Source organism: Gorilla gorilla, chromosome 14 (genome assembly GCF_029281585.2).
Source record: "Gorilla gorilla gorilla isolate KB3781 chromosome 14, NHGRI_mGorGor1-v2.1_pri, whole genome shotgun sequence".
Classification (NCBI taxonomy): Eukaryota; Metazoa; Chordata; class Mammalia; order Primates; family Hominidae; genus Gorilla; species Gorilla gorilla.
The window spans coordinates 80,470,972-80,496,065 of record NC_073238.2 but is presented as its reverse complement, the minus strand read 5'-3'; the positions used below and the strand labels follow the sequence as shown (position 1 = coordinate 80,496,065).

The window sequence follows — 25,094 nt, the reverse complement described above, 5'->3', positions numbered from 1 at the left end:
TGTCTACATGATGAATTAGAAAGATGAAAAAATATATGTCATTGATGTTGGTTATGCTTTGTAAAACCTATGGCGGAGTTACTTTAAGTAGATTAGAACATTCACGTAAGATTCCAAGCTACCGCAACCAAAACAGCATGGGACTGGTACAAAAAGAGACATACAGACAAAGGAACAGAATAGGGAATCCAAAAATAAAGTTGCACACCTACAACCATCTGATCTTCAACAAAGTCAACAAAAATAAGCAATGGAGAAAAGACTCCCTTTTCAATAAATGATGCTGGAATAGCTGGTTAACAATATGCAGAAGAATGAAACCGGATCTCTACTTTCGACCATATATGAAAATTAACTCAGAATGGGTTAAAGATTTAAATGTAAAACCTGAAACTATAGGGCTCTTAGAAGAAAACCGAGGAAACACCATTCTGAACATTGACCTTGTGAAAGAAGTTATAACTGAGTCCTCAAAAGCAATTGCAATAAAAACAAAAATTGACAAGTGAGACTTGATTAAACTAAGGAGCTCCTGCAGAGCAAAAGAAACTATCAACAGAGTAAACAGACAAACTGTTTCTCACAGGAGAAAATATATATGTGCAAACTATGCATCTGATAAGGGTCTCATGTCCAGAATCTATAAGGAAATTAAATAATTGAACAAGCAAAAACAAATAACCCTATCAAAAACTGGGCAAAAAACATGAACAGATACTTCTCAAAAGAAGACACACAAGCAGCCAACAAACATATACAAAAAGGCTCCACATCACTAATCATCAGAGAAATGCAAATCAAAACCACAATGAGATATCATCTCATACCAGTCAGAATGGCTAAATGGTTATTATTAAAAAGTCAAAAGCAGCAAATGCTGGCAAAGATGTTGAGAAAAGGGAATGCTTATTCACTGTTGGTAAATGCAAATTAGTTCAGCCACTGTGAAAAGCAGTTTTGAGATGTCTCAAATAACTCAGGACTGCCATTCAACCCAGCAATCCCATCGTGGGTATAGATCCCAAAGAAAACAAGTCTTTCTACCAAAAAAAGTCACATGCACTTGCATGTTCATTGGAGCACTATGCACAATAGCAAAGACATGGAATCAACCCAGGTGCTCATCAATGGTATATTGAATAAAGAAAATGTGGTGCATATATGCCATAGAATGTTACAAAGCCATCAAAAAGAAAATTATGTCCTTTCAGCAACATGAATGCAACTGGAGGCCATTATTCTAAGTGAATTAATGCAAAAACAGAAAAACAATACCACATATTCTCACTTATAAGTTGGAGCTTAACATTGAGTACACATGGACATAAAGATGGCAACAATAGAAACTGGGGACCACTGGAGTGGGGAAGGAAAGACAGGGACAGGGCTGAAAAACTTACTATTGGGTACTATTTAGTATTGAGATCGCTTGTTCCCCAAACCTCAGCATCATGGACTATATCTAGGTAACAAACTTCAACTTATATCCCCTCAAGGGAAAATAAAATTAAAAAAAATTCTTAATGATAGTTTTCACCTTGCAAGATACACATTGCTATTTCTAGCCACTTAATCTACTATTCCTGTATTAAATCATCCAATCATCTTGACTTCTGCCTACATTCTCCTGCCATATGTAAAACTGTTACTTCAATATTTATACAAACATTTAGAATTCTTTAAAATCCTATAAAACTTCTTAAAGAAGATCCCAATGATATAAATTTTAAAATTTTGTAAACGATCTTCCAAGTCATGTTATTACATTTAAAAAAAGATAACTTGAAGGCTTATTTAGGCTTAGTCACTTTATAATTGAGAATTTAGAAACATAGCTGTGTCTACATTTGTAAGGAGCAGTAGAAAGAATTCTTTAATTTGACTTGATTACTCCCATACATACAACTCTATGTACCCAACACAAAGGAAAGTGAAATACAGTTATAATTTAACTTAAATTAGTGAATATAATTGATGTTTAAAAATTTGTGCTCCAAAGTGTAGCATTTATATATTCCATAAATTACAAACATAAACATGTATTTGTTTTGGTTTCTCAATTATTCAGATTTGATTCCTATACTAATCCTGATAAGCAAATATCTGCCTTGCTGAATGTAGGTGCAAAAAATAAACATTTGTAACTAAATTGTAGGGTTTAAAGCTTTTGGGGGGAGGAAAATTAAATTAGCTTATCGATAGACTTTTATAAATTGCAAAATAGTCAATAGCTATTTCATACTCCAATCTCAGAATACTTTCAAGTAAAGGAAGATAGAGTGTAGAAAAAAGGTGAGCAACAGGAAGAGATTTGAAGTGGTCTGATAGGTGACTGGCAAAATGGAAAGGTTTTGGCCATTTAATTGTTGAAGAGTGTGATGAACATAAAGTAAAATAGCAAAATTGAAAGAATAATGAACTTCTGAAAATACTATTTCACGTTTTTTACTGTGTTTAACCTATTCTTCAAAAGTTTTTATTCTCTTTCTCTTTTTCTTCTCCAGTTAACAAACAATATTTCTATTTATGGAAAATCTAGAATTTTCTTTGACTACTATTTTTCTGTCTCTTGAGTATTCATGAAAATGTTTTCATTTTTCAGTTAAAAGTAGCTCAGGTATATAAACTGCAAATTTCACAGTGCCTTTAACTATATCTCTTAATTATATTGTCTTCAGTATGTATAAATATCTATTAGTTGTATTCTGGGGACAGAGATCATGCTATTCTTCCAGTTACAGCTATGATAATCTATCACATTCATTTTTCTTAATAAAAAATAAAAATTTTTAGGGTTTAGTCTAATTTATCCAAGCATTTCAGATTGCAGAAAGATACTAAAATATGACTATTTTTATTCTATGACTTTCCATTTTTCTAATACTATCCTACCTGTATTAGAAATCTCATAATTTTATCACTTATATGCATTTGCTATCACATATTGGTTGGATTAGCTATTTCCACTGGAGCCCTAGTTCATTGTCTTATGTTTTTGATCTCCTAAAATATAGGTTTGCAAGTACGTGAAAAAAGTAATATGAATATCTTGTTACAACGCCTTCCTATTTTAATATATTTTTCTGAAAGAGTAAGGCATGCCTAAAAGAAATGAAGATACACATTTTGCAGCATAGGAAGTAGCACAAAATGATGAATAACTCATTAAAATATTTATTGCAAACTTTATGCCTAAAACATTGCTAGGGCTTACGCAATATATATTGTGAAACTAAATTAGGTCAAAGTCCCACATGTATTAAAGTATTATTATAATTATTTTAAGGAATAGAAATTGAGTCTTATAGACTTGCAGTAACTTAAAAAAATAGCTATTTTCCAGGTAAATATTAATGTCTGTTATAGATTAAATATACATAGGCTGAAATGGTTACAGTAGCTGATCAAGAATGTTAAACAATTTTATTTTAAAAACATATATATAAACCAGCATGCCTGAATATGTATAGACTGTATTTATTCTAACGCTGTTTAAAGCATCATTTGAAAGGGCAGTTTTGCTCTTTGAGATTTCTCAACCAATTAATCATAGTACATATTTGAAAAATATGAGTTTTATGGGGGTGAAGTGGTACATAATATTCTTCATGAAGCTTTTAATTTTATTATTCCTTAAGATTATCAACATTGCTTAATTCACAATGAGACTTTTGAAAGTATCAGTCAGAAAAGGAAACTTTTATTCACATTTAAACTTAATATGATTTCTCTCTTTTTTTTTCCTTAAATCTTTTTCTGTAGTCATTTTTGGTGAGTTTTTAATGTAGACAATTATACTTAGTTCTGATGAAATGTCATTCTCTGTCTACCTAGAAATAAGATGGTTCTTGACATTGAGTTTTGTCATTGATTAAATTGTCATAGTCTATTTGAAACCTAAATGTTACTGTTGGTCATTGTTCTTTTTTTTCTTTAGAAAGTGACCTTTGTGAATAATTGTATGCCCCAGATGTGTCAAAATGAAAAGAAAGCAGCATTCCTAACTATGAACATCTTATAAACTACTTGTCTCCACTATCTTAAACAGCTTTACAGAAATGAAATATTTCAAAAATCCACCGCAGAGTCAAAGAGTTTTTAACAATATTAGTTATGAAATGAATTTAGTGCAGAATTATATCATGTATTAAACTTTTTAATTTTACCAACATAACCTTGTTAAAAATATAATACTACACCCCAAAGAAAAATTACAAAACATTGGTGCTTTAAATATATGTAAAATTAGATATTCTAAAAAGTATGGCATTTTAAAATGTGTTTATTATATCTTGTTTTGAACTCATCAGGAAATTTTAAACATTTACTGATGTCAAAGAGGAATAAATATTGTCTTCAGGTGCTTTGGAAAAGATCTATATCACTTTTGAGTTAGAGTAATGCTTATATTAATGCAGGTAAAGATCATTGCAAATGAGGTATATATACTCATTAAATATATCAATTTTTAACTAACTAAGTTTATTTTACTACCTACATTTAGAAGTATATATCACTTTCCAACCTTAATCTTTGAAGCTATTTTAAATTTTATGTTCTTAATGAGCTTGATAAAGAATATAAAAAGTATGCATAAACAAGGTATACATAGTCAAGCAATATTATGCGTGATACAAGATATAAGGGACTATGAAATCCAAAGAAGATGCAATACAACATGAAGTAGAAGGAGAAGTAATGGAAATATTAGAGTTTATTTCTAAATAATGTATCTCATAGAGGTTTAATAGAAGGGAAGAAAAATATAAGAATTCTGTAGTTGGAGTACTAACACACTGAATGATATAGAGGAGAAAATAAATATGTTTTACTGTTGGTAAAAAAAGTTAATTTTTAAAAAGATCCAAATTTATCAATTTTTTTAGAGGTTTAGTTTGGGGAGTGTGTGTATGCGCACGTGTGTGTGTGTGTGTTATTTAACATAGATTACTGTAAACCATCTGAGTTCTTGTATAGGAGCAAAAATGATGAAAAATTGTTTTTAAAAATATAATCTGGTAGTGGTGGATGGTAGAAAGAATCCGGAGGCAGTGAGCTGGAAAGAAAATATTTATAGTTATTTAAGAGTGAGTTAAAGGATTAGAGTGAGGGCCATGGGAAAAGAAATAGAAAGGAAAATTCTAAGAGTTTGTGAAGAAAATACTAAGAACAAACAAAGCGAAAGGAGACAGAACGAAAGAATACTGATTTAAAGAAGACTCTAAGATTTCCAGCCCTGGACATGTCAATAAAAGAAACAGAAAATCCGAAGGGAGAAAGAAAGTTAAGGAAGTTGATTTCTTTTTTTTTCAATCTGGCAAGAATGAGATGAAAGTCTACTATCATGCTGTCCTTCAAGGTCTTAGGATTATGCACATGCAAGTAAAAGATCAAAATTAGAAGTGGTTTTCAGTACACATGCAATAGCTGGAGACATAAGGATAGGTAAATTCACTTAGTTTAGCAAAGTGATGATAAGAAAGATAAGAATGAAGGATATAGGACTAGGAGATAAGTTACAATCAATAAGTCCAACTGAAAAAAAAGGAAAATTTCAGAAGATAGCTAAAGAGTTGAAATTGTGAAGGGATGCAGATGCTAGGGCAATATCCCTTATGCAATAATTTAAAAATGTTAATATATCAAAATATTGAGGTACACACATTTTTTCTGCTACTTCATTATGGTCAAGAGATATAAAACAACCACACTGTGTAAGTAACATTGTATTATTGTATACCTAAGTATAATATAACTAAGGAGAAAATTATGTTTTAATTATGGTGTAATTAAGCAGAAGCCAAATCTATCCATAAGCATCCCACAATTGGATCATACACCTCACCCCTTGCCACTAGTGTATGCAACACATTCATTCAGCATTCAGCTGCATGAGTGCTAGATATCAGGTACTGTTCAGAAATAGAAAGGTGAACTAGGAAAGCAAGGGTGTTACTTCTCTGCCTATACTAGTGGTAGAAATGGACAATAAGCAAAGAAGGGGATAAATACAATTATTAAAGACCATGATAAGTGTTACAAAGGAATAACTACACTCCACATTTTGTAATAAAAACTGAACTAATAAAGGCCAGTTTATTTTTTATTATTACTATTATTTTTTGAGATGGAATCTCGCTCTGTTGCCCAGGCTGGAGTGCAGTGGCATGATCTCAGCTCACTGCAACCTCCACCTCCCGGGTTCAAGCGATTATCCCACCTCAGCCTCCCGAGTAGCTGGGACTACAGGCACGTGCCATCATGCCTGGCTAATTTTTGTATTTTTAGTAGAGACGGGGTTTTCTTCATCTTGGCCAAGCTGGTCTCAAACTCCTGACCTCAGGTGATCCACCTGCCTCCACCTCCCAAACTGCTGGGATTACAGGCGTGAGCCACCATGCCCAGCCTATGTCAGTTTAAATAAGGAGCTACAGAATAGCCTTCACAGGAAAGTAACATTTTCAGCTATATAACTGTGATTAGACACTGCATTTTCATATGAGAGAAATGGGGATACATTGGATAGGTCAAATTAAAAGATGACATTATTTTTCAAAAACATGACACTGGCTGCAGTGTAGGAAACTAACTGGACAGGACAAGAATGGAAGCAGGGAAATCAGTCAGAAGCAGCTTGCAGGAGCTCTTAGAGCAGCTTGGCTGAAATGGTGTCGATGGAAATTCACAACATATCCTTAAGGCTGAATGGATATTTGGAATCATGTGAGGGGTGAGGAAAAAGGAAGGAAACTAACCATGATAGTGTTAATTATTTTGTTTATTGGACATAACACAAATCATGGAAGAGTGAGTTTGTAAGCATATATTTTTATGCATGTATCTATTGACATTTAGACACACACAGATTCGCACATATCTATTATTTAATTTTGTGATTTAGAACCATAAGAAGCTCAGGTTTCAGCTTTTTCTGTTATTAAGTGAACATTCATATTTATTTCAGACTTGTGACATTTCTTACCATCCTATAAATATGGCCTAACTAACCTAAGCAAAGAAAGTTCTTTTACTCTTTTATGATTATTTTCTGAGCAAGGAACATCTTGAAACAAGTTTTCCCATATGGAATTTATAAAAGAGGTAGTAAAAAAAATTCTTGAGGATCGCCTCTCAATCTATGTTTGTGTTGTTTTAGCTATGTTTTTGAACTCCTATACAAGATTGGAAGACTGGAGAGATAGTGGATGTACGACGCAGATATAACTCTCTGTGACCTTGAGGGGACTAGAGTCTTTGTCAGTGGCAAACATTCAGGAACACGTTCCTACTTTACATGAATTTTTGCTTAATGGGAGGTCCTAGGAGTGAAAGAGTAGAAATAAATGTGTTAAGGTTACAAATGACTCTTAATTCCCTTCACCTTTCTTAATAGGAAGGAGATGTGATTTACTCTGAATTTACTCTATGTTGCTGTTGTTATTGTCACTATATCTTCCTTATCTTTGATTATAGTTTTGAGTTTCAAAAGGAAATTTCAGAAACAAACATTCAGCTTTCACCACTTACCCCAATATAGGAGACTCATAGTGAGTGCACAATAACTATTTAGTGAATAAATAACTTAAAAAAATTAACCATTCAGATGCAAAATATCTCATGTATTGCTAAGTGGAAAAACTAGGCTTAAACTATGTAATATATAACATAAAGTTTGAATTATACACAAATGGGAAAAGCATACTCTCAAAATATTAGTTCAAAAACATAAATACAAAAACCATAATAAACCCAATTATAAATAATTTTATATCATCACTCATTTTACTTTTTTTTTTTTTTTTGAGTTTTGCTCTTGTTGCCCAGGCTGGAGTGCAATGGCGTGACCTTGGCTCACCTCAACTTGCGCCTCCTGGGTTCAAGCAATTCTCTTGCCTCAGCCTCCTGAGTAGCTAGGATTACAGGCTCGTACCCGAACACCCAGCTAATTTTGTATTTTTTAGCAGAGACAGGGTTTCTCCATGTTGCTTAGGCTGGTCGTGAACTCTCGACCTCAGGTGATCTGCCTGCCTGGGCCTCCTAAAGTGCTGGGATTACGAGCATGAGCCATTGTGCCCGGCCCACTCATTTTACATTTTATGTGTTCCTCCTCCTTACTTCTAGTATGTATAGAGAATATTAACCCCAGCTCTCAGTGTTCAACACTAAGACTCCTTCTACTGGGGAAAAAAAAAAATCTTCACATGAACTCCAGACTGTGAAAGAGTCTGAAGATTTTCAAGGCCTATGTCAGAAACTGATCATTTAGATTAAATGAGAAAAGTCAGCCAAGTAGTAAAATTTTCTTGCGTTATCAGAGAATGCTAGCAAAAGGTCACTCAGTCCAATTCAACTATGATCTATATAATCTAATTATGCTCATTTCTAAAGTAAATGTGTTATTTGCACTGCATTGGTATGCAGATTACAAAGTGTTATTATAGGATTATAAATGGAATGCTAGTTTGCACTTTGTGGGAAAAGGACCTGTAAATACCATTTAGCTTCACTTTTACGCAGCTAGGATTTAGTGCACGCTAAAAGGCTTAGCCAGTACAATATTACAGCTGCAGATAGAGAAGTCAGCTAACTGAGCACCAATGCTAAGTAAAGCTGAGTGAGTGCAGTTTGGGCTCATCTCTTCATTTATTACATTTTCTTTTATCCACTAGAAATATGAAGTTAATAAATTCCATGTTATGTCTGTCTGAAAATTAAAACAACTTTTGTTTTAGCCTTAGAATAAAAATTATTTTATGAGATATTCAAATTGTTAAAGCCTTTCTTTGAATATGTGGTGTATATGTTTTCATACTGTATTTATTCATAAAGATGGGAGTAAAATGCCTTTCCTTATTTTCTTGAAGGAGTTGTGTAAAACACAGTTTGGGGACTTTGGCAGATTTAATAATATTTGTCTCTGCAGTTAGTACTAGCGCGGTTTAACAGCGCATTAGCAATGATGCTTTAAAATGATTTTCAAGTAATTCATTACTTCCCTTTCTCATGCATTAAATTTAATATAGCTTGCAGGTTCTAATTCATCTTCATGCATACTAATAAATTGTGCACTACAAATAAATTCTACATTAGTTTTAAAGCAATTTCACTTCATCTATATATCAAATATGAAGTTGTCGGTTGGTTTTCAGCTAGATGCAAATAAGTCCAGAATCTTATCTATGTAGTTACATGATCAATGACATAATAACCATCTTTGTGAAGACGACATACTCCTTTTAATATTTTTTTAAAGAAAGACTTAAAAAAAAACTTTCTAAGGTGCTGAACACTCTTGAGGACACTGCTCTAGAATGTGAATGAAACCAATGAAAGCATCTTAAAATTCACATTCCACATCACAATGATTTTCTCCTTTTATATCCAAGCTTTATAACTAGAACTGCAGAGCAAAGAAAATTGTCTGTCCTCTCCCCTCTTAGATCCTTCTATCAACTGGTTTAGTACTGGCAGTCACTGCAGCTGCTGAGTGACAGTTTCCTGAGCAGTTTTCACAGCAGCTAAAAACAGAAAGGGCACAGACTATGGCACTGATGGTGGAGAGGAGGGCAGAAAGACATCTAACTGCATAAAATAACAATGTAATGTGCCTATATAGAGCTTCATCATACAGGAAGCACTTTCATGTAGATCATCCCACCTTAATATCACAAACATGCTTTGATGTAAGCAGATTTTATCAGAGAGAAAATGTAAAGTGAGAAATCTTATTTTTTCCATGTTGCATGACTTTAATGTTGGAACTTAACAGTCAAGTTTAAATTGTCCAATTCGAAATCATAGTGCTTTTCTTACCACATCACACTTTATCCCGAGCATCTGTTTGTTTATCCCACAAGGAATGACAACATAGCATATTTTTCCACTCTATTCCCCACTGGGTTCTCCAGAAAAAAATATTTCACTCATAGTTGTTTTAACTGGAATGTTAGGAGAGAGACTCTTAGAGTCTTCAGTGTGGCCTGCGGACTAGCAGCATTATCATCCCTAAGAGCTTTTTACAAACGCGGAATATCAGACCACACTTCAGACCTACAATATCCAAATCTCCCTTTTCAGTAAGGTCCTACTTAATTCATACATAGCTTGAAATTTTAGAAACACTATTTTGGGGGAAACAAAACACAGCTTACAGAAAAAAAGACCTTTTGAGTAACATAGGAAAAAATATTCCCAGTCACATCCAAGTGAAAAGAAAGCATATATGTATTCTTTCCTTTACCAACCATTTGATACATTTTATAACATTTATACTACTTCTCCCACCCACTCATTTTTAGCAGCATTTTTGCTGTCGGCATGAGCAGAGTACGTGAGTGTGGTGAGTGGTGGAGGAGACTCTATATCTAATGAAGTTTCTGAATCATGAGAAATCGATTAGGAAAAGAAAACTTGAGCGATAGAAATTCTGCTTATGAAATTTATACAGTGAAAGGCAGACTGCTTCAGTAGTTTTAAGATTCTAATTTAAGCAATACATAATGAAACTAAGCATGTTCCTCAATGTGTTCCATGACTAACATATAAAGTGATCGATTCTGACTGTAGTAGTGTGAACATTTCTTAATATATTAAACTAAATAAAAGTTATTTCAAAATTGATGTGTAATCAGTTTAAGGTAGCACTTTAGTTGAGCTCATAACACAGAGACATGTAACATTTTTCATTATTGCTGAATATAAGTACCAGGAACATAATTGTCATAGCCCCTACCACTAGTCTCTAATTTATCTCCACACAGGTCCAGTCATTTGTAAACCTTAAAAAATTTTAAACGAAGAGGCTTCTTACAAAGACGTTGTTCAGAATGTATGACTAGACTGTGGACTTACAACCACATTGCGTGTGTTGAAGTAATTGACTAGAGGGACAACTTTCTTAACAGAATCAATATTGAGGAATGTGGAATATTTTAGATGACGACTCTATAGGAGAGCATGTCATTTTCTAAAGGTCCTATTTATTGTGAATTTAAATTCACTGATCATTGTGACTAGAGCTATTTTATTTATTCTTAAAATATAAAGATAAGTTGTATAATGAAAATGAAGCTGAGATTTTTCTTTGCTTTGTATTTGCAGTGTGGGCCACAACAGTGACTCTGTCTCTGAATAATGATCTCCATTACATCCATATATATTCACCACACCTACACCATAGTAGGGGTAATTTGTGAGCCTGGTGCTTCTTTTAACATGGCTCCCATTTGATGAAAAAACTTAGACCAATATGAAGTTGCAATTTTTAGAGAAATTTTTAATTATAACTTTCTGAGCTTTAAAAGTTTTTTAAAAACCATATTATACAATAAAACTGAAAAATTATGAAGGATTAATAACCAGTAAAACTGGCATGTATAAAAATTTCACATATACATTATCCATTGTTTATAGAATTGTAATATTATCAATGATATTATCGATTAAAAATGAGGGCAGATAATGACAGATGTACTTCAGATTTTTCAATCTGTGGAGTGACAAACTTTGCAAATTCAGGGATAAAACTAATTTGTAATACATGAAGTAATTGAAGAGTATTGTGTAGCTAATAATTGCATATATTTTCCCATCCATTATTTATTTATAAAAGAAAATAAAATTAGAAATTTGTGTAAAGGGACTAATTATGTTGGACAGGTGCGTATCAATCTGGTATTATATAGAATTTCTAAAATACAAAGCAAAAATGTACTTTGTATTCATTCACTTAGGAAAAAAGTTAGTAATATGTAATAACTGCTCGCAAGAGTAGATATATATTTATCTCTCATGTTCACTGAATGAAACAGGTGAAATTTATTTAATAGATTAATATTTTTAAAGTAGTTTGAAGTTAAGATGCTTTAGATAGTTGTAAAATCTTACCATACATTCATAAAGCCACAGTCTAATTTTGTCTTGTTCATTACTGTTCAATATGTCCCTGGCATGTAATGGCTAATCAATAAATATATATTGGGTGAATAAATAAATGAATAAAAGCTTGAGATTCCAAAATACAGATAACTCAAATTCAAAAGCTAAAAAACAGTTTTACACTTTAGCATGATAACTCAGCAGTTTCAAATGTAAGCAAACTGTAGTCACTACACAATTACTTTTTCACAATGCACATGCTAACCATAACACTTTTCTTCATTTAATTTTAATTTTAGTTGGACAAGGTGCATATTAGTTATCTGAAATAAAATGGACCATAAATATGTTTTCATATCTTACAAAAACAGGCAATTATATATTTACATCTTTGGATTCTTTAGGTTAATTTCCTTGTCAAATAAATGAATTCAAGGTGTCTGTGCTTTAGACCAAATTCTTTAACATATGGACATTGTCTTTTACGTTCAAGAGCCACACTTTTAAAATTAATCTGTGGGAAATATATTAAATATCAGAACAGTAGTGTGATGTGTTATTTTGAGCTTACATAAATGTAAGCTGAAAGTCATAATGTGGTTGTTACTTAATTTCATGATTCTAAAAGGATCTTCGTGATTGAAGATTCGACATTTAATTTTGCCCAGAAGCTAAGAAATAATAGTGAAAGTGGTAGCCTGGACTACTGGATTTAGAAGTTTAAATTTTAAAATATTTTTCAAGGCAAAAAACTAAATACTAATTTGAAGTTAACTTGGGGTTATTGCAGACACAATATTTTAAGTATCACAAACCTTTCAATAAAATTTATACAGGTAGAAACATATTACACACCAGAAAATTCATATAATTTTCATGTCTTTTAAACAGATCAAATGACTTACATTTGTGGTAAAAAGAGTAGTTTTAAGCTTCAGAAAATAAAATGTTAGGAAAAAACATTTTAAAGCCTGCTTCAAATATGGAAATATTCTAGTCATCTCCTGTCTGTTAAAGACAAAATTACTTTGAGAGGTTGTCTCAAGATTGAATTATCCACTTTGCAGTTTAGAAGGTTTGCAGTGCTTATTCCAGCATCTCTTTCTTTAAATTCCACCTGGGCAAAGGGTCAAGTTCAATAGGGGCAAAGATGTACTCGGGACAATCAGTTCAAATCTGATCGACTTGCTGGTGGATGTCACTGACAACAGTGTCTTGAACAACCTTTATAATGCTAATAGAAAGCTTTTCTAATTAAATAAAAGTGTCAAAATGATACTTTCTGGCCACACAGAAACTGTTCTTTGAGTGTCTAACATTGAAGATTTCTTGCTCTCAGCTTCACTTGATTGGAAAATAATGTATGTGGCTCATTGACATTGATAGTCTATCTGGAGGCAGCTAGAACTATAAAAAAAAATACTGAAGTACTGTATTAAGTTCTACCTGAGGACTAGTGACTACTCTATTATTTGCATTACTTAAATTGCTTACATGATTTACTTAAATGATATATGCTTCAGCATGCTCATTCATGTAATGGGTGTATTAACAATTGTTCTCACTCACATATACCTGGCTAGCTCAAATGAAATTCATTTGTGAATGTAGGATGCATATGCTTTAAAAAAACTGACCACAGGTCATAGATGGTGAAAAAGAAGAGTAATAGATCCACAGCAGTGGTGAAAGTTATTAAGATGGACATAACAAATTCTATAGCAGAGAAAGCAAAACGGAAAAATACAAAAGACCCTGACAATAACTTTAGCTTTTTGCATTCTCCAGCATTTTCTAGAATTACATTGTATCTGTAGCTATATAATTTTTTGCCATCAAATTAAGTTTTCTTCATTTCTCCTCTCTTTTTTCTCAGGTGTTTCATAAATGGTATATACTATTGATCTTTAAATTGTTCAAGTGAACACCTGATTTAATAAAGTGTGAATATCATTCCTCTACCAGTGTAACATGAGGACATTTGGGTGACCTCATCATGTCATCACTATTATTATCCTCTTTTTATTTTAGTTGTCTTTTTCCTAACATTCTATTAGTTAATATAATTATTTGAATTGTTCTTCTAAAAAACTACCCATTCAATTTCCTCACATTTTTACTAGTCTCTGTTAACCATTTATTCTTTTATCCCTATCTCCATTCTGTTTTAAATTTTCTATTTCCTTTGTGAAATACACTAGAATCATGGAAATGAGAAGCAGAAACCATTTATTCAGAGCTTGCTATTGCAAGTGAGTTGGGTACCACCATTTGTATTAGGCAGAGACTCAAAGGCAGGCAGGAAAGCTTTATAATGGGAAAAAAAAGAGAGAGAGAGAGCAAAACGTTAGGTGTGCTCTGTTTGGAAGCTTTGTTCATGAGGAAGATGGAGGAAGGTTAAGTAGCAGTGAGGCATCTTATATGATAGTTTTGGGAAGCATGTTTTGCTTTCTCTGTTGTGGACTGAGTTAGAAGTCAGAACAAAATATAGGAAAAGATGGTAACTGGTGATTAATTTACCATTCTGGGCAAACTGCTGCAGAAGTTGGGACTGTTTCCTGGACTAGTTGTGCAAAGTTTGTGTGTCAGAGTCCTGTTGTCATATATGGTCTGACCATTGTCCATTTGTATAATCAGTCTTCCACCTTGAAGCCAAGGATATTGTAACTATTTCCCCAAAATCTTTGGGTGGTAATCTCTCTCATTTATTTCATTTAAGTATATATTTTATGTGTCTTCAGTCTTGAGTAACAATTTTTCTGAGTCTAGAATTCCATTTTGTTGGATTTCTTCTTCACGGTAATTTAAAGATACCAGTCTTGTAAAGGCAGACTTCATTCATATAAGCAAAAAATACATGTTTTAACAAACGTTATTTCCAGAATATGCTGCCTGCCTCTTTATTAGACTACTTCTCCATTTAAATTTCAGCTAATTTGTTTCCTAGTCAGAAATTTGTTGACCATCCTGTCAAAAGTAGGTCTCTTACTTGATTACTTCAATTTCTGTTTATGTTTTATTTCTTGTATAATAGCTATTACAGCTTAAAACAATTTTTATTTACCTATTTTATTTTTCTCTAGAATGTAGATTTGATTATATCAAGTGTTATGTGCAATTGTTACTTTTCTTTTGTAATTACTATCATCTTCTGTGTTTTTATTCCTTGGGATCATGTGGTCTTTGTACATTTTCAGATCAAATGTCAGCAAATTAATTACTTGTCAATTAAGAGAATGTATGTGTATGCATTATTATTCCTGCTTTTTTTCCAGCAAATATTTAAGAATTTGGTTTGAATTTGTCTATAACTACAGAATAGAAAATATGATAAAATTGTGATTCACTCTTAGAAAGAAAGAACAGTGCTTTACGATATGTAAAACATAGAGAACATTATTTTATGACTAAATGTTGCTTGAGAAAATTTTGAAAGAGAGCATGCATAATAGATAGGATTAATATGCCTAAGTATTTTATAGACACAAACCGATTATAAAGAGACACAGTGTGGCAGTGAAGATAAGATATAGTCATTTTCAAAAAAAAAATCTCTCCTTTTCCCAAGTAGGATTTAAGGTAAGAAAAATGATATGAGGCATAAGTCACCTTAAGAGAGGGTTGTAATAGATCACCACGTGTCAGTTTCAGCACAAACAGGAACTTAAGAAAATAAGAATGTTTTATTCTTTGAGAACATCATCACAAAAATAGTCCAAGTCCATTGTGCATTTGAGTGATGACTGTTAACGAACATGATTAGTTCTGGATACCTCATTTTAAGATAAGCATCCATAACCAAATTGAATCCAGGGGTTGTAACAGTAGGGCATAAAGATGTCATGAGAAATGAGACGAAAAACTAGAAAATGTTAGCCTGGAAGAGAGAACACTAAGGTATATCAAATTGTGAACTGCATATATATAAAAGTTTATTGAAATGGAAACTTATCTTGGTCTGCCTAAGTGCAGAATTCTTAACTAGAATCAGCAAGGGAATGTGTTTAAGGAAACAGCTATGAAACATATGTCACTAAAAAATAAAATGATGGAAATAACTTGGTGAAATAATAAATAGCTCTTGATAATTGGGTGTTGAAATACATGAGAGTTGACCACTTTCCAGAAATATTATAGCTAAAAATATGTTTTAAATTAGTATTTTAACTATATGACTTAAGATGTCTTCAAAATGTCCATGATAATCAAAGGCACCTTATTCACTAGTCATTATAAAACATATGTGAAAGTGTTTTAAACCTAATAATTTGCAATTTTATTATATTTGGAAGAGCAAACAAATTACATAATAAATCAAGTCTTTATGCAAAAGTTCTACTCAAATCTCCAATCTCTAGATGTATAGGAATTTTTCGTTGTATCCAAGTAGTTATTATTTATAATTTTTCTAGAAAACAAGTCATCAAAACAAGATATTATTTATTAATACCACTGACATAACTGATCACTACCTCAAATTTTCTTTTATGACCAACAATATCCATCCCAGTAAACTGAGCAATATCTTTTTCAGTTATTTTCCTTTTGGTTTTAGGATGTTCTATACATCTAACAAAACCATGAAATATATGCAAAGACAAATTGCAATCTTGCAGTAACTACATGATTTCATGAAGCCAATAAAGGTAAGTAGAATTACTAGAGTTTATCACTAAAAGCCTTTTACAATTGAGAGTATCATAAACTGTTTAAAAATTACAGAAACATATTGGCAAATATGTTGATATATTATGTGCTTCAAAAGAGAATGATTTGGATATCAAAGAATTGAAAAAGGTTCTTGGGAAAATTAATGAAAGCCTACGGTATTTTGGCAAAAATGACCTTTTTTTCTGATTGTTCTTTTAAAAAATCACAATGTTATGTGCAATAATCAATTTTTAGCAAAAAATACAAACGCATACAAAAACACAAACAAGTTAGTTTAATGCAAGCTTAAAGTTTTCAGAGAATTAATGCATATTTAAAATAATGATTTAATTCTATTGAAAATAAGGTCAATGTTATATTAAAATGTAAATATGGTCAATGTTATATGAAATGTAAATATGTAAACACGATAATATGTAAATATGTACATGTAATATGTAAATGTTTGTAATATGTTAGATGCATTTTCAAGATAAAATCATAATCACATCTTTTTAAAATTATTCTACTATAAAATTGAGGTGAATGTTTTAAGTGAACTTTAAAATCGTTTTTTTTTTAAGTTCTTTTTAAATAAGAACAAGCTATGTTTTACATAGTGGTGATTTCCCACAGGTTCTTCAGGAAGTCTCATAAAATGTCATTTTTGTGTTACTGATAATGATTGTGATTTTAATTTGCAAATGTGTAAAATGATTGGAAAACACTAAACAGCTATACCACTTGATTGTATTAATATTTTCATTCTCAACACATCAAAATTACAACTAATTTTATGGTCATAGTCGCATTGAACCTATCTTTTTTAGAAGCTGCAAAAATAACCAAAATATGTTATCCACATTACACATTACCCAGCAAATACTGATTTTTCCATGAAAAATATTAACTTTTTAAAAATCTGAAACAACTCACTTTTTACAATATTTTTGAGTTTGTATTAAACAGACAAGAAAAATATGAAAAATAAGTTGACTTAATAGCTTGTGAGTAAACCTTAAATTATTTAAGAACCTGTTAAATATTATGTTACAAGTTATAGAAGGAAAATGTAATTAACAATGAATCTCTGTGCTTGGCAAGATTACATTCTCCTTGTATTAGGATTTGTGCATGTGTGATACAGCAGGTTGTTAAATTGCTCAGCTATCATGATAGCATCTGCCATTTGTTCAGATGAGGTAGCTTGCTAGAAACTACATGAATCTGCCTGAAAAAGAGCCTACTAATATTTGTTTTCCAAACTTCTGCTATCTTGAAGATGTAATCCTTATTAATAAGTATTTATTTCAAAATATAGAGGTCTTCATAAAATTTGCTAAGTATTTCTCAAAGTACACTATAAATTCTTGATTATGTTTTATATCTTATTTTGTTTTGCTCCATATTCTTCATATAGTTGGAAAAGTGTTTCTACTTGTAAAATTAATGAAAGGTTTATGAGATTATTGAGATAATTCCAAATGGGAGGGGATAGCTCTTTTGCCCCAGTGTGATTTTACATTATTAGTTAAAAATTTAGTGGGGCAGAAATTCTTCAGAGAGTTAAATTTGTTTTTAATTTTATTAACTGGCTTTGTATATGCATATTAATATATTTTTTTCATTTGAAAGCCAATGTAGGTTACGTTTGTTATTCTAAATATTTTGACCATTTTAAGGACATTCTCTAGTGTAAATGATGGAAGTGTATTAATCACTAACATACTGGAGTTTACTGTGTACTTTCCTAAGTGTTATGCATATGTTTTGCCATTACATCCACAAAAATTCTTATGAGAAAAATTTTATAAGTTTTTATTTTATAGATAATTGAAAAAAAAAACCATAAATAACTTGCCTAAGAATTTCCAAATAGTAAAGGATAGTTCTAAGATTCTAACAAGAATTTCCACGTAGTAAGGAATAGTTCCAAGATTCTACTTGACAGGAGCAGTCTGACTCCTGAGCTTACAAATTTATACAACAAGCTCTTTTTTTCTCCGCTATCATACCTTGTAGAAAATATCACATAAGTACACGCAAAAAAAATGTATTTCATGACAAAATCTGATTCTATAAACTTCTGGAGAAATAATTATTTGGACAAAAAATTACTATGATAAAAATAACATCTATACACACATATAATCTTTTATTTAATCAGTTATAAATAGAAAATTGAGTAGCATTAATTATTTTAATGTTTAAATAATTGTGCTAACCATCACCGCTATCAATTTCCGAAAGTTTTCATCACTGCAATTAGAAACTCTGTTGCAATCAAGCAATAACTCACAGTTAACCACTACTCTCAGCCCTTGATTATCTCTAATCTACTTTCTGTCCCTATGAATTTGCCTATTCTAGATATTTTATGTAAGTAGAATCATATAATATTTATTCTTTTGTGTCTGTCTTATTTCACTAAGCATAATATTTTCAGAGTTCACTCATGTTGTAGCATGTTTCATAGCTTCATTCCTTTTTATGACTGAATGATATTCCACTGTACGTATATACTACATTTTTTAATCCATTCCTTTTTTGATAGACACTTTGATTATTTTTACTTTTGGTATTGTGAATAATGCTGCAACAATTACTGGCCTACAGGAATCTCAGTGAGTTCCTGTTTTCAATTCTTGGGGTGTATACCTAGGAATAGAATTTCTGGGATACATGGCAATTTTATGTTTTGCTTTTTGAATAACACCAAACTGTTTTCCACATCTGTAACATGCAATATTTCACATTCCCATCAGCAATATATGTGTTCCAATTTCCACATCCTGGCCAACATTTCTTATTTTCCTTTTGTTTTTATAACCTTAATAGTAAGTATGAAGTGATATTTCGTAGTGGTTTCGATTTGCACTTTCCTAATGATTAGCGATGTTGAGCATCTTTACATGTGCTTATTGGTTATTCTCTGGTGAAATTTTTATTCAAGTATTTGCTTATTTTTGAAATGAGTTATTTCTTTTTTGTTGTTGAGTTATAGAAGCACTTTATATTCTGGATATAAAACATTTATTAGATGTATAATCTGCAAATATTTTCTACCATTGTGTAGTTGTCTTTTCACTTCTTTGATGCATATGAGTTTTTGTTTTGATGAAGTCAAATTAGTATTTTTTTCTTTTGTTGCCGTGATTTTTTTCTTTTGTAGCATCTTTTGATGCTACTTGTGGTTATATATCTAAGTACCCATTGCCAAACCCAAGTTGATGAACAGTTAATCCTGTGTTGTCTTCTTAGAGTTTTACAATTTTAGCTCTTATATATAGGTTGATCAACCATTTTGAGTCATTTTTTACATGATATAAGGTAAGAGTCCAGCTTAATTATTTTGCATGTGATAGTCCAGCTGTTCTAGCATCATTTGTTGAAGAAACTTTTATTCTCTATTGAATGGTCTGCCAAAATCCACTGGTCATAAATATATGAGTTTTTTTTTAGACTCTCAATTATATTCTGATAGTATATATGTCTATTCTTATGCCAGTGCAACAGTTTTAATTACTCTAGCTTTGTAGTAAGTTTTGAAATTGGGAAATGTGTCTTCCCATTTTGTTCTTATTTTTTAAAAAATATTTTTGCCATTTGAATCTCTTTTTTTAAATATATTAAGACTCTACCCTGATATAGACATACTATAGAGACCTTGTCTCTAACTGGCCTTGAAGAACTGAGTAGTCATGTTAACAGGTCTATATGGCTAGCAGCTGAGTGTGGCCTCTAAGAGCTGAAGGCAATCCCCAGCTGACAATCAGCAAGATGATGGGGCTCTGAGTTCTACAACTGCAAGGGAATGAATTTTTCCAGCAACCTGAAGAATCTTGCAAGTAAATTATTCCCCAGTTAAGACTCCAGATGAGCATGCGGTCTTGTGAGATTCTGAAGAGAGGACTCAGCTAAGCCATACTCAGACTCCTAATTTACAGAAACTTCGAGGGTTTTTTTGTTTGTTTGTTTTCTGTTTTTTGTTTTTTGTTTTTGAGACGGAGTCTCACTCTGTCACCCAGGCTAGAGTGCAGTGGTGCAACCTTGGCTCACTACAAGCTCTGCCTCCGGGTTTACACCATTCTCCTGCCTCAGCCTCCTGAGCAGCTGGGACTACAGGTGCCCACCACCACACCCAGCTAATTTTGTTTTTGTATTTTTAGTAGTAGTAGGGTTTCATCGTGTTAGCCAGGATGGTCTCGATCTCCTGAACTTGTGATCTGCCCGCCTCGGCCTCCCAAAGTGCTGGGGTTACAGGCGTGGGCCACCGCGCCTGGCCTGCTATTTGAATCTTAAAATTCCATATAAATTTGAGAATTGACTTGTCCATTTAAAAAGAAAAACCTTGGAATTTTAATATGGATTGTATTGAATCTGTATATTGCTTTGGGTAGGACAATATCAAGTGTTCCTATCCATGAACAAAGATGTCTTTATATTTATTTGCAAACCTTTCACTTTCTTGATTAAATGCACTCATATATACATATATATGTACATACATAAATGTGAGAAACAATCTGGTTATTTCACAAAGGAAAACTGTGAAATTAATTGTAAGTTATTTCATAATGGCATACTTTCAGGACAGCCTTAATATCAAGTTTTTGTAAAAGAATTAAAGTTTTGGGCTAGGTGCAGTGGCTCATGCCTATAATCCCAGCACTTTGGGAATCTGAGGCAGGAGGAATGCTCGAACCCAGGAGTTCAAGATCAGTCTGGGCAACATAGGGACACACCGTCTCTACAAAAAAATTAATACATTAATTGGTCATGCTGGTACATATCTGTAGTCCTAGCTGCTTGGGAGGCTGAGGTGGGAGGACAGCTTGAGCCCAGGAGGTCCAGGCTATGGTGAGCCATGATCACATCACTGCACTCCAGCCTGGGCAACAGAGCAACACCCAGTCTCAAAATAAATACATAAATAAAAATAAAATAAATAAAAAATAAATAAAGAATTAAAGTTTTAGAAAAATTCATACAATTCATACAATATAATGTAAACAGGGAAAAAAGGACACCACCCAATTAAGAGAATTTGAATGAATATATTTATATTGCTGTATCCTGAAAACCCACTGACTGTAAAGTTTATTAATTAATTTATTTATTTTAGAATAAACACACAGGAAGAAGTAGAATGGTAATTGATCCATCATCAACAAACTATTGATGTTGGAAATTAATTGAACTTGTCATAACACTTTTTAGAAAACCTACCCAAATCAAACCTGGCCAGCAGTAAATAAAGCTGATAAATGACCAGGTTTGCATGTCAAAATTTTTCCAAAATGCTCACGATGTAGCAATATAAGGTGTCACTGGAAGTGGAGAAGAAGAAAAGAATTGAGCCTAAAATAAAGGGAATTAATTAGTAGTTTGTAGTGAATATGTTGCATGACCTCGTGCTCTATAATTGTTTGGAAAAGCACATAATTGCTATCTTTGAAAAATAATACTGAGAATGATTCTCTGAAGAGGATAAAAAGAGTCTTATTTTGCCTCTCTTAATTTTTTCTAAGTTCTTTTTTATTACCTTCGTTCTGTCAAACTTATTTTTATTCTTTTTTTAATTGTTTGTGAACAGAGTTTTTCTTTAGATGTCTTGTCATCTGTTGCTATATAAAAGATGATGACTAACTGACTGACCAGTTGATTGGCTATGCTGAGTACAGTTCACCGTTACTAAGCAATTCTCAGAGCCACAGTGACAAAAGCATAAAACAAATCCTTAAAAGAAATAAAGCAAAGTATTTCATTCATGAAACAAACAGAATAATGATTATATATATATACACACATGCATGCATATACATACGTATATATGTATGTATCATAGAACAAATGAACATTGTTTCACAATTAGAAATGCAAAGCTTAATAGTATGTTTGAAAGATAAAGCTGAGAAAATTTCACAGAAACAAGAGAAAACAAACAACAAAAAGACAAACATGGAGGGAAGAATAGTGATGTGTAAGACAATAAAAGACACATCCCATTAATTCAAACATCCAAGTAATAGGAATGTATGAAATAGATCGCATAAAAAGTTAAAAAGATTAAAGTATTAAATAAAAATTTTGAAAATTTTTATATAAATTAAGGACATGCTTTTTCATATTTCAAGAATCCATTATGTGCCCATAGAAAGGGAAAAATTAGAGCAACACCGAGGCACATCATTATAATATTCCAGAATATTGAAAAATAAAAAGATCCTACAATATTACATATGAGAAAAAATGCCTACATGCTGAGGTTCGGTCATTAGTATGCTTCAGGCTTTTTGTGATAAACACTAGAAGCTAAAATAAAATGGAAATGCCTTAAAAATTCTGAAGAAAACAGAAATTCATCATAAATCCATAATCAGTCAAAATGTCACTCAACTGTCAATATAATATAGACGTTTTTATACGTGTGAGGATTCAAAAAATTAAAGCATATTACTTAGCTCTCAATAGTATGTATATAGTAATCATGAAAGAAATATAAATCTTGATCTAACTCAAGTTATGATAAACCATAATTAGAGAATGGGGTTGTGGGCGGAAAGTGCTGAGTGTGTATTGTAGTTACAGAAAAACAGAAACAAATTAAATACTTATTCTTCATTGAGGAAAGATACATAGTAAGTTACACAGAAATACTAGCTTATTTAAAGATTTAAATCATTTCTAAAATAATTTCTAAAATATGTGAAAGTGGCTATTTCTGTTGCATAGTAAATAAAAGATGAGCTAGAGAAAGATTTTTCAAAACAAATTCTATATAATTGGTTGTTTTTTATATGCTCATATTTACTCACATACTCTTGGGATATAAAATGGAAGTAAATACATTAATATATTAAGACTTGGAGGAATTATGTGTAATGTCAATTGTATGCTTTATGTTTTTTTCATTTTTAGAAAATGTCTTGTAGTGGAACCAAAGAGAGCTGTTTCTAGACAGGATTCTGTAAAGCCTGTTGCCCATCTAACAGTGAAGAAAATTTTTGTTGGTGGTATTAAAGAAGATACAGAAGAATATAATTTGAGAGACTACTTTGAAAAGTATGGCAAGATTGAAACCATAGAAGTTATGGAAGACAGGCAGAGTGGAAAAAAGAGAGGATTTGCTTTTGTAACTTTTGATGATCATGATATAATTGATAAAATTGTTGTTCAGAAATACCACACTATTAATGGGCATAATTGTGAAGTGAAAAAGGCCCTTTCTAAACAAGAGATGCAGTCTGCTGGATCACAGAGAGGTCATGGAGGTGGATCTGGCAATTTTATGGGTTGCAGAGGAAACTTTGGAGGTGCTGGAGGTAATTTTGGCCTTGGTGGAAACTTTGGTGGAAGAGGAGGCTATGGTGGTGGAGGTGGTGGCAGCAGAGGAAGTTATGGAAGAGGTGATGGTGGATATAATAGATTTGGACGTGATGGTGGCAACTATGGTGGTGGTCCTGGTTATAGTAGTAGAGGGGGCTATGGTGGTGGTGGAACAGGATATGGAAACCAAGGTGGTGCATATGGTGGAGGTGGTGAAGGATATGATGGTTACAATGAAGGAGGAAATTTTGGCGGTGGTAACTATGGTGGTGGTGGGAACTATAATGATTTTGGAAATCATAGTGGACAACAGCAGTCAAATTATGGACCCATGAAAGGGGGCAGTTTTGGTGGAAGAAGCTCGGGCAGTCCCTATGGTGGTGGTTATGAATCTGGTGGTAGAAGTGGTGGATATGGTAGCAGAAGGTTCTAAAAACAGCAGAAAAGGGCTACAGTTCTTAGCAGAAGAGAGAGCAAGGAGTTGTCAGGAAAGCTGCAGGTTACTTTGAGAGAGTTGTCCCAAATGCATTAGAGGAACTGTAAAAATCTGCCACAGAAGGAACAATGATCCATAGTCAGAAAATTTGCTGCAGCTTAAACAGGAAACCCTTCTTGTTCAGGACTGTCATAGCCACAGTTTGCAAAAAGTGCAGCTATTGATTAATGCAATGTAGTGTCAACTAGACGTACATTCCTGAGGTCTTTTATCTGTTTTAGCTTTGTCTTTGTCTTTTTCTTTTCATTACATCAGGTATATTGCCCTGTAAATTGTGGTAGTGGTACCAGGAATAAAAAATTAAGGACTTTTTAACTTTTTCAAAAAAAAAAAAAAGAAAATGTCTTCAGCTTACATATTTTTTATAAGCTTAATTAAATGAACATTGAAGGACGAACTTACAGTGGGGTCTTCAGTGTTGGGCATCATATATAGCTAATTGAGCTAGACCAAATTACAAAGGCTTATCTAGGTTCTATGAGTGTTGACAGAAACTAACTCTGACTATAAAGTATGAATAAAGTAGGTTATTCTATGGTAACAAATAACTCTCAACCACAGTGACGTCAAAGATTTAAGATTTGCTTTTACTCACTAAATATGTCCATTGCAGATTGTCAGTAGTCTCTGCTTCATGTCGCATTCATTCATGAGCCTGGAAAATTCACACAAGATGTTGTGGCAAGAATAAGAATACACGGCGGATTTATTCTGTTTCAGGAATGCTTTAACTGGAAGCAAC

The 25,094-nt window shown here is 32.4% G+C and overlaps 1 protein-coding gene across 1 annotated transcript; it reads left to right on the top strand.

The window, feature by feature from the left end:
* Positions 1–16,508: 16,508 nt before the first annotated feature.
* Positions 16,509–24,571, top strand: LOC109029309 (heterogeneous nuclear ribonucleoprotein A3-like). The gene is made up of 3 exons (XM_055359795.2): positions 16,509–16,523; positions 16,600–16,703; positions 23,449–24,571. Exons 1-3 carry the CDS (start codon positions 16,509–16,511, stop codon positions 24,287–24,289), a joined length of 960 nt encoding a protein of 319 aa, XP_055215770.2. The 3' UTR covers positions 24,290–24,571.
* The last annotated feature ends 523 nt before the right edge of the window (positions 24,572–25,094 follow it).

Excerpts from the sequence above, each read along its gene's own strand:
- LOC109029309 (XM_055359795.2), top strand. Across the intron at positions 16,704-23,448 it reads AAAATTAATGAAAGCCTACG|AAAATGTCTTGTAGTGGAAC; the intron begins GTATTTTGGCAA and ends TTTCATTTTTAG.